The sequence below is a fragment of the Apostichopus japonicus genome, chromosome 19 (assembly GCF_037975245.1).
Source record: "Apostichopus japonicus isolate 1M-3 chromosome 19, ASM3797524v1, whole genome shotgun sequence".
Lineage (NCBI taxonomy): Eukaryota > Metazoa > Echinodermata > Holothuroidea > Aspidochirotida > Stichopodidae > Apostichopus > Apostichopus japonicus.
The window spans coordinates 27,489,650-27,506,644 of NC_092579.1; the positions used below are offsets into that span (position 1 = coordinate 27,489,650).

The 16,995-nt window shown below is 36.4% G+C and overlaps 1 protein-coding gene across 1 annotated transcript in view; it reads right to left on the bottom strand.

Moving 5' to 3' along the window:
* Positions 1–16,995, bottom strand: part of LOC139960494 (meiosis inhibitor protein 1-like) — a 67,236-nt gene that overhangs the window by 29,194 nt on the left and 21,047 nt on the right. Inside the window, exons 4-12 of the mRNA XM_071958891.1 lie at positions 16,590–16,663; positions 14,191–14,296; positions 13,050–13,250; positions 11,927–12,027; positions 8,197–8,363; positions 6,210–6,350; positions 4,636–4,665; positions 2,189–2,323; positions 254–478 (exon numbers count right to left, since the gene is read on the bottom strand). Coding sequence (XP_071814992.1) covers positions 254–478; positions 2,189–2,323; positions 4,636–4,665; positions 6,210–6,350; positions 8,197–8,363; positions 11,927–12,027; positions 13,050–13,250; positions 14,191–14,296; positions 16,590–16,663 — 1,180 coding nt within the window. The remainder of the gene's footprint in view (positions 1–253; positions 479–2,188; positions 2,324–4,635; positions 4,666–6,209; positions 6,351–8,196; positions 8,364–11,926; positions 12,028–13,049; positions 13,251–14,190; positions 14,297–16,589; positions 16,664–16,995) is intronic.

The following is a 16,995-nucleotide window of genomic DNA, read 5'->3' on the forward strand; positions in this document are numbered from 1 at the left end:
GGTGGTTTGACCCCCTCCCCCTTTCTTGAGTTCTTAAGTTGAGATGTGAGGGTGACATTGGTCTGCTCGTCTTACTTCATAATTTCAGTCACACTTTTGCAAATCCTTTTCCGATTGCATTATCCGTCTCCGGTTAAGATTTTTCAGTCATCTCCACAAAGACAGTGTGCCTCCTCCTCCTCTCACCCCTCGCCACCCCCCCTCCTCCATCTGCCCCTTCTAGACTATGTTATACTAATAATTCTTTCAATACCTGAAAACACTCTCTAAGAGTTGGACGGCATTCAGTATAGCCTCCTCTTGCTTTGCTACTTTTGCGTTGTTGGGTTGTTGTGAGTCGTCGACTCTCTGCGTGATCGTCAGGTGTCGTTTCGTACCTCTCACGAGGGGTCTTGGGAACTGGTTGAGCACTTTAACCACTGCAGTGATAGGTAACTGGAGATCGGAGAAGTTCACTGGAGCGGGTAAATAGTCCTTTCTATGGAAGCAGGAAAAGATTTGTGTGTCCGCAACTTCACATTTTGAGTACTATCAATTTTGCGGGTATATTTAGTTGAGGGTTTTCCCTCAAGGTATAGAAAAATGCAACAATTGCAATCCAATGTCATGATCTGACATAGAAAAACTGGCTGTGAACACTAAATTATAGTGATAAATAAAAGTTCTTCTGCCTATTTAACATAGCATTTTGATCTAATTTATTGTGAGGATGATTGACAATCGGATGATTAACAAAATTTTCCAGCCACCCATGCTCCCAGACCCCCCCGTCCCCCCTCCCCCAGTGTCACAAACTGCCTCTCACACAAGAAATCCCAGGGGAAATCCTGTAGTTCTTTAAAATCTTAAAATAAGGGGTTAATCAACGGTATAGCGTGCGTTACTCACAGGATTAATGCACGATCGGGGGATAATGCAAGCGATGCACGAGGACGGAGCCCGAGTGCATCCAGCGATGGCATTAACACCCGGAGTGCATTAATCATGTGAGTAACGCACGCTAGACCGTTGATTAACCCCGTTCATTCATACACTACCATTTGTGTGGGGGAAAAATCATAAAACAAAACATTTTTGGTTACATATAACCAAAGATTTATTAAAGTGATGCCTCGTAATTTTACCGTGCGTTACTCACAGGATTAACCACGGTCAGCTGACCTGAATGGACCAATAGGATTTAGGAATCTTTACTAAGTATGAATGAACATTGAATATACTATAGGTTAATTTCTGTGTACAAAGACAGCTTTTGTACTTTGGCGTCAATTTGTCTTTTCCTTTCTATGGTCATATTATTTATAATAATTATTTATTTATTATAATAATGCACTGGTATTAAATCAACTGAACGCTTCGATAAGAGGAAAAGCATCATGCAAGGAAACTGACCCAATTTATGAAAGCTATGAGGTCAAATTGAGGGTAATGGGGATGAGGAACCGTGGCTTCAGATAGGGATATGGGTACTTTCAAGTAAGGAAGACAGAACAGGGTCTGGTTGTATCTATGTATGTATGTATTTTAGATCCTCCTGCAAGCAGGAACTTGCAAGCTGACCGAAGTCAGTCTCTTAGATTCATATTTTAACGTCCATGATTATGAATTGTCAATTGTCAACAACTCTGTAACTGGACGACATAAACATTAATCTTGGAGTGACTCGAACCGGGGACCTTATGATTGAAAGGCACCGGCGTTACCCACTGAGCTAATGCTCCCTAGTTTACTCAGGTAATAGTCAGCTGGAATTGCCTTGTAAAAGTTAACAAAACAAGACATTTTGATGTACAAGTAAATTCACTCTATTGCATCCAAGCAGCTCTTTGCATAACTTGATACTTGTACAATTTACTGTTGTTTGATACTACAGTACTGTAGGCTTAGTAATGCAGTTCATTACCATGAATGGTCAAGTTCATATTAGAAAAAGAGAAAAAAAAGCATGAAACGTTCTTTGACTTTTAGATGTGAGGAATTTAAGCTTACATTAATTTTAGAGTATAAAGGTAACCAAATAAGGAAGGTCTGTACATAATGCACAAAAAAAAACATTAAAATGTTGGTTATATTGGTTTGAACAACCAATTTTAGATACAATAAAGACTGGATGAGTTTGGTAAAGACTTTTGTATTTTGGAAAATGACATGGCATTAAAAATGCAACAAGGTTGTTTAGTTCTCTAACCTGAATAAGTGACGGAGGCACTTCATGCCGAGAATGAGAACCTTGGAATCAGCAATTTGCATACAATGAGTCAATAGGGCTGAGGCATGTTTAAACATGTCTACCCCACTCATGAGTTTCTGATCTGTTGGATGTCTGCAAATATGAAATAGGAAGAAATGGAACAATTTTGACTCCTTTTCAGTTTGTACGAAGGGTAGTTTTGATGTAACTGCCATCTATCTATCCTTAGTACCAATTGTACTTTTGTCTACATGTATACAGGAATGCCCTTGGATATCCTGTTGTGCCCAATCCTACCATCTCTTCCTGTTCTCTGTAGGTGGAACGTACCCAGTGTCCTACTTAATTTTCAGCCTTCCTAGTACAAATGACTTACAAGTTTAATAACTCAGGCTAAAGAATGAAAGTGTGAACTACACGAATGAAGTTTAATTGTTAGAAATGATAGCACCATTTTTCCATGTAAGCCTTTTTACACAAACCAAAACAAATTTCTCAAAGAGAAGGGGACATCTCTCCCCAGGATGGACATCAGCAGTCATTTATAACTCCCCCTCCCCCAACCCCACAAAAGAAAACAAAGTGCAAAGTTTCTTCTGAATTGTATCCAACCTAGGCCACTCAACTGCTATCTAAGGTTTTTTTTGTAGTCAGTGCATATATTTTTGAGAATTATTTTCTGTTCGAGATTTACGGTCAGACTTGCTTATCAGAAAACTACTCAGCTACAGAAAGTCATCTTCCACTCCCAGAGCTGATTTATTAAAAATATGTTTTGATGAGGGAGTCCACCAATTTTTAAACTACCCTCTTTTTGGGGATTACAGTGACAATCTCGAGTCATTCATGCCAATTAATACGACCTGACATAGACAAGCTAGCTATAGTGATCAAAATCCAGCATCTATCACTTCTAACCTTTATCTAGCTTTATATCAGAACAACTTTTTGTCATTTTTTTCTTCTCTCTTGAGCTTTACACTGAGCCTTGCTCATCAGAAATTATTCAACCACGGATGTCAAGTCCCAGTGCATAAAAGGACTGAGTTATTAAAATCTGTTTGACAAGGGAGTCTAAATACCTTTCTATTATCCTGATCTAGGGATTACCAGAGAATGACATTACTTCTCAACTCCTTCATGCCAATTAAAAGGAACCGAGAAAACCAGCAAGACGATGGTAACAATAAAGAATTTAAAAAACAACATAGGACACTCAAAGATTATCTAGGTTTATATCAGTGAACTTTTCTTTCGATATTTTACAGGCACCCCTTGGCTCTTCAGAAATTAATTGACTACCGAAGGCATGTTCCATTCTTAGTCCCAGTGCATGAAAAGAACTGATTTGTTGAAATTCTGACTGATGAGGCATCCACTTATCATTTAATAAACATCTTCTCTGGGAATCACGGAGAGTGACAGGACACCTCAACTCATTCCTGCCAATTAACAGAACTGACATATACAAGCAACCTCGCAATCAAGTAAAACAAAGAAACGAGCAGCACGACCAATCTGTTTTGATGTCATAATCACAACCATCCATTCTCTGGTGGTGATAGGTATGAATACATACGAACGGCTTAATGTCATATGCGCACATTAATACATGTGACATACGCACATTAAAGGAGCCTTACTTTGGACGGAGCTTGACAAGAAGGTTTCCACTGCTTTTGTGCAAGAAGTTAATATTCACACCAGATATTCTGAAAACTTTCCATTTCAGCACGGAACTTTTACCAAGGTATTAGACAAAAGTTGTTGCTAATAGTTTACATTTAATTTCTGCATAGCATTATCCAGATAGTGATAGTTGATCTCGTGAATTTTTATCGTAAGTGAACTACAACAGGGTTTTCCCCTGGTATTCCTTTTGTGAGGTGGCCACCTCTCTTTATTTTGCGACCGCCTTGCAAAAATGTTACCAACATCGCGGCCTCTCTGTTTCAGAGTCGGAATAATAAAATCCAATGACTGCAATCCAACATTTTTAACCCATGCCATATCATTTGATATTGAAAACTTGGCTGTGAACATTCAATTTTATAGCAACAAATAAAAGTTCTTCTGCCCATTTAACAAAGCATTTTTATCTAATTTATTGTCAGGATGATATACATTAGGATGTTTAACAAACTTCTCCGGGCAACCATGCCCTGTCTCCCCCCCCCCCCCCCAGGTATGTTCACACCCCCCAGTGTCACAAACCAGACACCACCTCTCACAGGAAATCCTGCAACTATATTCTTTCTTTATTTTTTATACAAAAAGTGTCAATGTTTGTGATTTGCAAGGAGGAGATTGGAACTGAATGCACTTAGGATAGGTTCCTATTTCAGACTTTCATTAGTCCAAACATAAATTTACCGCTTGAACCATCCCTTCAAGGGTTCAGCTAATTTACAGGACTAACAATTTTCTGTATGATATAAACTCACTTTTCAAGTACCACACACAGTAACTGTAATCTGTGGAAGTATAAAGAAAAAATAAAGACATACATATGAGGCTTAGTATACACTGATCTGCTTGAAAAGGCAACATATAAATTAACTTTGCTTCCAAATGTTGCCAAGCAATCAATATTAGCAAAATGCTGTACTACCCCAAAAAAATCAATCAATTTGTAACTGGCAGGCATTTTTAATATGACTCAAGCATAGTCAGTTAATAACAAAAATTCTGACGAGATAATAAACTGAACTGAACATTGGGACTTATAGTTCTTTTGCCACAAAAGGAGTTTTTGTTCCTCAAGATTTTATATATATTAAATATTTATTCATATTTTCACCAAGACTGGGTTGATAAGAAATAAATGTTTCCTGCATGCATATAAATGTATATTATTAAATATGGTTTATAGTTAGCTATGCTCAATTATATTGACTGAATCAACACCAAGGATGCTGTAACACTCATTTCTGGCCCATATAAGTCATTCCATAGCAGTCTTTCAAGCTTATTTCTTCATTCATTCTGTTGGTGCTGGTCAAATCCCACTGCCCTCTTCATAATCCCACTCCTTTTCCCCTACTTCATCCTCCCTCAGTCTGCCCTACTTTCACCCCTTCACCTCCCTTCTCTTCCCTCTCTCCTCCCTTGCCATTCCTTCTAGGCTCATCCTCTCCCTCTCCCTACTCAGTCCATTATGTGTTCTCTTCTCCCCCCCCCCCTTACTCTCTCATCTACTCCCTCTAGGCCTCACCCTGCCCTTCAAAAACTTCAAACCTGCAGAAACTGCAATCTTGCATTTGGGGAAATCATTAAGCCATCCAAATGATTACCAAAAGGGAAAATGCATCCTGATTGCTGGCAGTTAATATGCTTGTTAAACATAAACGTTCACTTCAAATCATATTGTGAAACTAACACACTGGTTGCCCATATGATAAACGATATACTTCTACCTCCCCCTCTCCCCCACCCTCACCCTTATAGTGGCAATTATCAATATGATTACAGATATGAAGCTAGCTCAATGGATACAAGGGCTGACTAATAAGACAATTGAAGCTCTAATGTGTGCAAGTCTGGTTTAGGGTTAAAACCTTGACTTTCCCTCCCTTGGATAGACATTAGGTGCCATGAATTGCTGGGAGAGTCAATGATTATTGTTCTGAGGGAACAAGAAGTGAAATATAAAACACTGGGTGCAGACAGGTCACTTGCCTCTGCTGCCTAATTATATTTCATTGAAAGGGTTTCGAAGTAACTTTCTCTCAGCAAATTTGCAAAAATATTATCATAATTCACAGAGAGGGATATTCAATTAATCTTGCGGAAATTGCATCAACCAGAGACGAAATCGTCAAACAAATTGATTAATAATTATAAAGAGAACTATACTCTGAATCATGCATATGGATGTTCAAAATTCTAGTAAAAGTCAGTGATTATTGAAAAAAAAATTAAAACAACATCAACTTTTTGTAAAATTGTCTCCTTCCCAAACATTACTTCTCTTTTCTTACATTTTATTCAGGTTTGGTATGAAACAACTACCACTTACCCATAATGCAGAGAATCAAAATAGCTCATGGCCAGACACTGCTCGGCAGATCTCAGGATGGAGTCGATGCCAAGGACACTGTGACACTTCGAGAAGAATGTCTCACTCTCAGTCAACAGGAGAAGGCTACAAAATATGGAACTGAAATGTAGAACGGGAAAAAGAATAAAAGGAAAAATACACACAGAGAGACAAGAAGGTAAAAATGAAGTAACTTCAGATACAATGTATATTAAATGTGGCTTTGCACCTTGGTCAACAATTTGACTAAACTCAAATTACACAACTTAATTACATGAATTCATAACTTAATTGCATAAATTGATCTATATTCATATTGACAAGCTAAGTCAATATAAAAACTTGCATGTGAACAGGTTGAAGTTTCAATTCAATTCTTGATAATCTGTCTGTTTATGAATATACTGCTCAATAAAACAGGGATTAAATTGTCCACAACTGTTTGTAACAATACATGTTGAGGCTTAAAAATCTACCTCCTTCCTATACAGTTTACTTTAACACTGTAGCCCCCCATGTTAATCCACTTTTCAAATCCCGAAAACCCCACTTTGCTTTAGACGGCCAGTGGCTTGACCCATGACCTCCCAGATGCTACTTATCGCATTTCACTTTTAATGTCGCTGCATTTATCCATCTGTTTGAATATATAGCACAGGTATCCCTATGTGATGTAATCTTAGTCATAAAATGCATCCAGTTACTTTAACTATATTATCTGTCATCGATAATTATGAATCAAAATAAATGCAGGTACCATGGTTACACCAGATATTAACAAACGGCGATGACACATAGGATTAATCATACCAACCCAGCTGAGATGATACAAAAATGTGAACGACAGAAGATGATTAGTATTTTTAAAGCAGCTTTTTGTGGCGCGTTTGATCATTTTTAAAAGTTTATTAGTCAACACTTAAACCCCAGAAGAGTGCAGTTTATTAGCTTAGAGTTTACTGCCTGTGTTGACTCTAACAATACTAAAGACATGTGACAGAAAAACATTCTTGTATCACACTTGTACATAGTGTGAAACATAATGACGTGATGGAAACACATACTTATATCACATTTGTACATAGTGTGAAACATAAAGGCATGCTAGAAACACATTCTTGTATCACACTTGTACATAGTGTGAAACATACCTAAGACAATTATTCAGGGGGAATGCTGCACATTTCAGCCGACTTCAAAATCATCGAAGGATATACTTGATAAGTTTGTCATAGCAATGAAGGTTCCTAGTCGCTGCTAACTCTGTGGTATCTGAGTGACCGATTTGTTATACAAGCCCCTGGATAGATACTTGACCTGACTTAATACCAATAAAGGAACTAAGATATTTGGTTGGGCTGGTGACAAATGAATCACTGTTATCTTCCAAAACAACTTAAGTTGCTACATATAACCCTTATACTTGCAAAATATTAATGAGCTGACAACCATTTACTTTGGATCTTGCTTGTTCCCATATCTTTTGTTTCTAATCCTCTAGTTCAATGGCACTCACAACAAGATGAGGAAACTTCTGGAGTAAAATTTGATGACTTAATTAACCTTAAGAGCTGCTTCTATGGTCCTTGTTTTAAGGTCTATTGACAGTTCAACCACTTTGGTGGGGAAAAAAGCCCTCAATGCTTTAATTGGTAACTTCTAAAACAAAATCAATCAAGATGGCATTGAGATATTAATTGCATTGATAGTCATTTTTAAGTGATTGACTAAACTATCAAAAGATAAAGTTTGTCACAGTAGTTGATGTCTGTGAAATTGTTCCCCTTTCCCCTAAAGTATTTCCCTCAAACCCTCCTTGAGGACCCTGATATTACACGATAACCCTGTCAGGCAGATAGCCCTTAAATTTGCGCACATTGACACAATTTTGATGAAATGACAAAAAAAGAAGGGGAAAAAAAAGAAATGAAAGGGATAAAAAAGTAAAGAAGAAAAACATACGTACCTCAGAAGAATTTTGTTTGTAGTTGACAGCTGTTCAAAGAGGAACTCCGCCAAATCCGCATCCAATAATTTCTCGGCGAGTTCTGTCAGGTTCTGACTATTGGACAATGTTTGACCAATGATCTGCACTGCACTGATCTGAAGATTGGGCTTTCTGGTGTGAAGGATCTTATAAATGAAGAAAAATGGGTGAAACATCATTTTATATAATAAACAGAATACAAGGTCAGAAAGGTATGGGGCCCTTTTAGGGAAGACTACTTTAAGGCAAAATATGAAATTTAGAATCTGTGTTATATTTACCCGAATCAAAGCCCCTCCACCTCCCTTGCCCTTGTTACCAGCTGGGGGAGGGGTGATGGTTGGGGGTTAGGAATAGATATTAATATTGCATCTCTCCAATTTTAGACAAGAAGTTGTAAGCAAATCCAAAGTTCAGCCGCTAAAGTTTTGACATCATTACTTATGTAGATACACAGATGTTATTTACCTCATTCCAACCTTTACCAAACTCCTTGTTGCACCTCTGGCAACAATCCAATACCCCTCCTCCCCCCTCATGCCTTCCATCACCATGATGTAAAATACAATAAAGAGGAATTAATTAACCATCATTTACCTCATGGTACTTATACATTATTTTCATATTCATACAATTTTACTGATTGATTTTATCAAAAGTTTAATGATGTCCATCTGGTTTGGATGAACTTCAGCTACATATGCTGAATTTCACTTTCAAGAAAGACTTGTCCACTTTTTGTATCAACTTGTCTGGAATAAAAGGGGAAAAACCCTGCCTTATGAGATTTTCTACCATTTACAAGATTAATATCAACATTAATATATTTATATTAAACAGTCAAATACATCTAACATATGTCACAGTGGTTAACAGTTTTGTATAAAGTGTAGAAGCTATAACAAAGAGCCTTCTCTTTTTATACAGATAGTTCACATTATGCAGCATCTCCCAGGATCATAATACATTATGACAAACTAAGCCATAAATCACAGTGTTACGTGATACTGCCATACATCTCATCTCTATCATCAAACCAGGCCTAGCTCATATGTTGTAATACAGAGCTCTGTCTGGAATATCTTACCGTATTAAACCTTCTGATAGCAAAGAACTCCTTCACAACAGCCATAGCTGATATTTCTTTAGGCATAGCTTAAAGAGCATGTTGTTGTGTTGACCGTGGTATTCTTCGACAACATACAGGCATATAGGAACTAAAATCCCACAATAACAATGTAGGAAGTTCATTTACATATTATTATAATAATAATGATCATAATAATAGTAATAATAATAGAAACAATAATAATAATGTTAAGTGTGATGATGATGATGATGATGATTATGATGATAATGATAATAATAATCCACTTTTCAATTAGTTTGACTAATTAAATTGTGCTGGAAACAACCATACAAATAACAAGGCTGCATCTTGAACTTGTGATACAGCATGGAAGATAGTGATAACTGGTGCAGTATTACCATAATGGTTGGGAGGAGGGGAAATGTGGGGGGAAACTTACCCACAGCTTGTATATATAAAGGTGGAATATTGTTAAGTAAAGTTATGAATGGAAATGAAAGATTTGCTTTCATAAAAGTAAGGGGATATACTTTAAACAGGGGGTTGGAAAAATGCTTTGCAGAAGTTGACACATTCTTTAGCATATATGGGTCCAATATTAATGATGTTTATAGTTTGAATTATTGAGTGACCAAATGTAACACTTGCTGAATCTGCAGTGCAAGCTTTTTCCTATTGTATTGCTCTACAGTGTCAAATAAAATGTATATTTGGATCTTTTATCTCGTCTAGTTCGATACATCATGTAATGGTAACATACTCCACCAAAAATAGCGCATACTAAAACAAAATCTGTTACTTTAGTCGAGATAAAACTTTCGAGAAGAAGCAATTAGGCAAATTTATTGACGGTTATTCAAGTGTTTGTGATTATTACATTGTTTCAGTACAAGATACCACAACTTCAACTCAGCATGTAGCTTTTAATAATTGGTATACATTGTTACCTCTGTGAGTTTCATATGAAAACAATAACATTGCGTGATTTATGCACAGACCGGAAATATTCAAAGCACATGATTATTCCAGAATTAACAAGTCTGGTGCCATCAGTCGCACACTTCTTCCACCTGCGATGCCTAATTAACCAGTTTTACCACCTAATTGCTATTTGTAGTTCCTTGTTGATATCTTAAATGGTACTACATAACACAATCTCATTAAAGGTATGCAACTTCTAGCAGATGCTATGAACTTTGTTTATCGGGTTGGTTACATTGTATGCAATCGCTGATGTATGATTTATAACCATTTCAAAATATAACGACAGAGAGCATTGATCAGCGTGTCTGTGTGTGTGATTGTATGTATGCCGTGAACAGAAATATACGCCAGCTTGTTTCTCTCCGTTCGGATAGTTCTAGTCTACTGAACTCATGGATATTAGATATTACCATCAAACATTCACAGAGAAGATATCACTCTTCTGTTAATAGAGAGCTATGAAGCTGAAACCTTGGATATGTGGTAGAGCAGTTACCATAACCCATGTGTGTTGATATACCCATGTATTAATAGTAATTAGTTGCACTGTTATTCATTTCAATGGGTAAACACTGGGAATGACTACTTTCAATGAGGTATTCAAGGTCATCAGTATTGACTTCAGATATGCTAGAAAGTCAAATAATGGTCACTCGTGGTCCAACTTCATCAAGCATTCTCTGCCACCCTTGAAGTATTTCGCTTGCTGATACATTGGACTATATATAATATACTACTATATATGATATACTACTATATATAATATACTACTATATATTATATACTACTATATATAATATACTACTATATATGATATACTACTATATATGATATACTACTATATATTATATACTACTATATATAATATACTACTATATATGATATACTACTATATATGATATACTACTATATATAATATACTTCTATATATAATATACTACTATATATAATATACTTCTATATATAATATACTTCTATATATAATATACTACTATATATAATGTAGTACAATATATAATATAATACTCCAGAATTATTTGGAGATTAAGAACCTCCAGCAAAGTCCTTTTTCAAATTTTAAGCAAACTTGATAAGCATGATAAATTTTGGTGCCAATACTTATGACCTTCAACAAGATTGTAATGAAAGGATGTTGCAGTTCGGTAAAATGGACATGATACCTACGTATTCTCAGCCGGAGTATTACCCTGACATGCTAACACATCCACATGCAGAGAATAACCACTGAACACCACCACACTTTATAAAAGGTCATCAGTATTGGCCCCAAATATTGGCACCCTAAAAGTTGCTTGGGTTTCCCCAAAAGAACTTGATTCTGAATCTTCTATTGTCTCTCAGATCTCACAGAGAAATTTAAAAGAGACAATTCAAATTTTCAGCGTGGATAGCTAAGTTAGGAGTGGCAGTAATATACTTTTAAGGGTACACTGTTATTTTTCTGGCTGATAAAGTAAACAGCAGTTAAGAATATAACTATGTAACATTAATATCACTCTAGAATCCGGGAACCCTTGTCCGCGCATTTCACATGCAGGAAGTGATCAATACATTTTATGTTGAATTTTATTTTCTCCATATTTGACAGTTTGGTAGTTAACCATGACATCATACCTTCTTTACGACAGCAGGCAACGTGTGTTGGCTGACAGAGAAAGCTGCCGGCATAATGACTCCAACGTACTCTGGGACTTCTGAAAAAGTCTTCAGTAATCCTGGAGGAGGTATGAATGAAAGTTAAGGGCATGCTGAACTGTATAATCTAGTCAATCGTTTGATTTCGATGGTCCTTAAAGACATAAGTACATTATATTTCATCTCCTGTACACATACTTGTGGGAAAAAGCTACTACACACGGCACGATCAAACGTCTAAGGGATGAAAAGAGCAACAACAAGAGGATGTTCACTTAAAGGCACAAGTAAAATGATAAGTAAAAACGTCTTGCAATTTTTATTTTAAAAAAATCGCAAAGATGTTCACTTCCATGCTTGTGGGTTGATGGCAGTTCCATAGAGTTGACGGCTCAGAATTTCCGATTGATTTCAACCCGTAAAACAACAGTAAATCTATGTGGGCTTCATGAAAATGATCACTTTTTTCTTCTCGATCTGAGTACAACATTACATTTCGATCTACTCGCAGCCATAACCAATTAATTCAGATTGTTAACGGTCTAGGAAAAGAAAGAGAAATCAGCAAATGTGCAAAAATTTAGACCACTATACAAGTATGAAAGATTATGAATGAAGAACTTGACCAGATGTAGAATTCATATAACCGGGCCAGTGGCAGAGCGTCCATACAGTCAGGGGGGCAGATGCCCCCCCTGACGGACTCAAATGAACTGCTGGCGCCCTTTTCAGCTTTTTAACACTTTTTACTTATTAGCGATTATTGACTTTTTTATTGCGCTCTCAAATACCTATTGACATTTGTCACATTTTATTGGTGTAATTTTCTGACAAAATGGCGATGACACCTATTTATTCTTTGTTTATCTGCAAATTAGCAAGGCCCGGAAAGGGTAATTTCCAGCGATCTAGGGAGTATCTTTACTCAAAAATTTTCTGTACGCTCCGCACCAACCTGTGGTGGCGCTCCGCTTAGATAGTGTCAAAAGCGCCCCTACAGACCATTCTCGCCCCCCTGACAACACCCTAGCTCCGCCACTGCCTCTGACCAATACCCCTAGCTCCGCCACTGACCGGGGCAGGAATTACATGGAAAACTTACCCACAGCACTCTCTATGACATTATGATGTTGAGTAGAAGTTATAACAGCGAAGAGTCTTCTGCAAATCTCTTCTATACAATTCGTTGGCATCGTACCAGTAGTGGAAGACTTGAACAAACTGTTCAGTAACGATAGGACTGAACATACCACAGCACCGTCAGTCGAGGAGAGTGCTTGAACTGCAAAGTCCATTAAACCCCCTATCAGTCGGAAATTATTAAAGAAGAGATTTCATCACAAAACATTGTTTTTCAACATTTTTGTGAGAATTGTGGAAAAAAAATTGAAATTCATTTTAAAGCAGCATTTTGTGTCCTTTTCTATGGTTTTTTTCAACCTCACTGATTCCTCGATGCCATTACCACATACATAACTAGCATATCTTTTCAAATCTTACTTCAAATGGTGGCATAAAAGTCGAAACATTTACAACTTTTAACTTTGTTTCTCTCGAAGATATTTTCCGTTGGGATCCAAATAAACCTTTCCCATAATATGAATATTTAACTTTGATAGTTTAGTAGCCAATTAATGCTTTTGGCAGGGAAAAAACTTGGCTAATATCTTAGTTTGCTGTTTTGTGATTGATATGTAAAAAACTTGATGGACTTGTCAAGAAAGTGGAAAACGGCGCAAAATGCTGCTTTAAAGGCAGTTTAAATTCAAAATTGTTGTACTGTTTGCTAAGAGAAGGCCTATTCTGATATTCAGTTATAGAGACACTGTAATACAGTACTAAACAAGCTATGATCAGGTGGTACATATGATATTTATTATAATAAAGAATATCATAAAGAATTATCATAAATAAGAAAATTATTATAAAGAATAAGATAAGGAAGTGTATCTGAAGCAGAAATTTTCAAGCAAGGATTTATGGCTGTGATATGGCTATGAATCACACAGGCTTTAAGACAAGCCCTTCTGTATTTTCTGAGGACATGATGCTTCACAGGGAAAATTGCAAGCCAATCTGGCTGTAATTTATGCAAAACCCTATCTTTACAAAAAAAAGCAAACCAAGACTTAAAACAAGTATGCAAATATCTCCTCCTCACCCCTTCCCGCCCCTCTCAACCCCTCCTTTTGCCACTGAAGTTTTCTGTTTCTTGTTGAGTTTGGAAATGATTGTTTTAATACCTTCACTTTCCAGTAAAGTTTCAGTTAAAGAAGGAATGGAATCGAGGAGTCTGTTTATTAGGGATAGGACTGAGAGACACTCCCCAGGCTCACTACTACGCAGGATCTGAAATCAGAGAAAACATAATTATAATTAATCTCTATGGTCAAATATAAATTGATAGAGAAAATTCTTGTGTTAACGTAAGGTTACATTGTATCCTAAATTGTATCGTAACTTTGCAAACCTTTCCTTAAATCCTTTCTAAACCTTTCTTTCTGCTTGAGTTGATCACTAACATTTGGTGCAATTTTGGTGGACAAGTAAACCGTTTTTATTTTATGGAGGGGGGGGGAGGTTCCTTTTTTTTCTTCGAGGCTCAATTTTGGCACCTTGAAACAGTAACAAAATGAAGTTTTAAGAGTGATATGGGAGAAAATAGCATTAAATAAGCTGGAACATGTCTTGTTCATGGTTAAATGAGAACCCTTTAAGTTTATGATTTAAGGACAGTAATCATACTCGTGGTGATAATATTCAGAACATTTAATCACATATTAATCTGAGGCAGCAGCAATAAACAGACAACTATAGATATATGATCCAACAGTTAATCATATTTATCAATATTAGCTTGATGTATTCTCTCCCTTGTGGAAAGGAGGCTATAGAAACAAGGTCGGCACTAATTACAACTTGTGACGAAACAAGGATACGGTTGAAAATGTTCATATTTATTCATATTATTATGTATTCATATTTATTACAACCATTCAATCATAAAAACTCACTTTCTTTAAATCAATAGTTTTCATTGAATTTGCTATAAATCTGATGGTACTCTACAATAAATGGAAAAGGTACTTTGAAATTTGAAAACATTATTTGCTACTTTTGTTCACAAAAGGAACTGTGCACTAAAATATCCCAGTTAAGTAATTTTAGCCATCTAGATCACTGGGGGAATTTGGGAATAGTAAACGATCTAATTATGAAATTTAATTACTATCCATATCACTGTCTCACTGCATACCAAGTTTGTAAAATAATTTATAAACAGCTACAAAATAAATGAAGACTTTGGGGATTTTGGGATTCTGAAAACAGCTAGATTCATGGTCAAAGTGAAGACTTTAGCCGAAATGAGTTCTCTCTTGACTTGATTGATTGCTGACTAACGGTCAATGTCTGTACCAAGCAAACACCTACAGTATATACATAATCACTAACATCACACCTTGACACTGTGAAGGAGAGAGGAAAGAGCATGGTATAGTTTTATCAGTGTGTGGGTTGACTAATCAGAGAGACAATCAGGAAGGTATCTGGGTATTATGTAATGTTTACTAGGTCAACAAACCTTAGGAATGAGAATGATTATCATACAAAGAGAAGAAGAAGGAGAATTTTGCCTTTGGTCAACGATGACATGCGGTATTAAAGTCTGTCATTATATACCATGTACTATGTAGATAGATTCTGTACATCTGGCACACGGTAAATTTCAATAGTAAAAGATTAACATGTGAGGGCAACTTCATCACATTCCAAAATTATGAATCGGGCATTGGCTTAAGCATGGCGAGGTATTTCCTTTCAAAACATACACTTGCAACACACTTTCAGATCCTGAATATGGTTGTTGTAATTTCTTAGGTATAACCAGGAGATAATTGTCAGTTGTTGTCATGTGTGCAGTGGTTTAACACTTCTAGTATGATTCTATCAATCTGTAAACAAGCCATGACCCAAAGTGAAGAGGTTATATGCATGTTTAACAGTGAATGCCACAACTCCTTCAAAAGGTGTGAAAAGGTTTCTACAAGCTAATTTAATTTAAAAATTATGGCACATCCTCAAAGATGAAGGCAAAACACATGATTTACAGATTGAAGAAACTGCCAGTACTTACAGTAAAAAGTACTAGAAAATAGGAGTGGGGGGATGCAAGTGTGCTGACTTTGCAAGGGGGGGGGGTGTACCTCCTTTTTGAGTTAGTCTGGAACTGTAACAAGCCATGACAATATCACTAGGCATTGACACCCAACCATTTCTATGTGCTGGTCGGATGGGAGGGGAAGGTGAAAGGGAGGCAGTGGTTTTACTGCAGATTTCATAGGAAGCATCACAGCATGAGTTGCAATCACACATAGAAGCATAATCATCAATGGCAATAGCAAAGAATGCTACAATTATGTCAGTGAAAGCTTTGTAGTGAAGATACTTTTATCGTATTCTGTTTGAGTATCATAATCGATCACTTATATTTCCAATTCCCATGCTGCAGTGTAAAGTGTGCAGTGTAAATATATCATCAAGCCATCTAGATAACTAATTCAGCTCCCTATGTGTTCCCTCGTGATAGTAAAAGCCACCAGCAAACAAATAAACAAGCTCTATTATTTCGATACCTACTCACTTTGGTTAAGATCTTTTGCAGCAATCCATAAACCAGATCATCTGACTGAAGTTGACAGCACACCTGTAACAAAACTTCAAAATTCTTGGAATGGGATATCATTTTTTCTAAATTGTAATTATATTATTTAATATGATATGTGATTCAAATTTATTAATGGAGAAAGCCACTACCGAGACCATACTGATCTCAGCGGCCTAAAATCACAACCCTGGGTTTCAATGCTCTCTGTATTCAGAAATTTTTAAAGCATCTTCGTTGCTATCGAACTGAATAATGCTGGAGAATAAGTAGTCCAAATGACACCAACTTAAACATGTAAAAATGCATTCAGGCTAAATTTCCTATTAAATATAGCCTTGATACAAATCTATAAGTAAAATCAAAGACAAGAATGCATGTAACA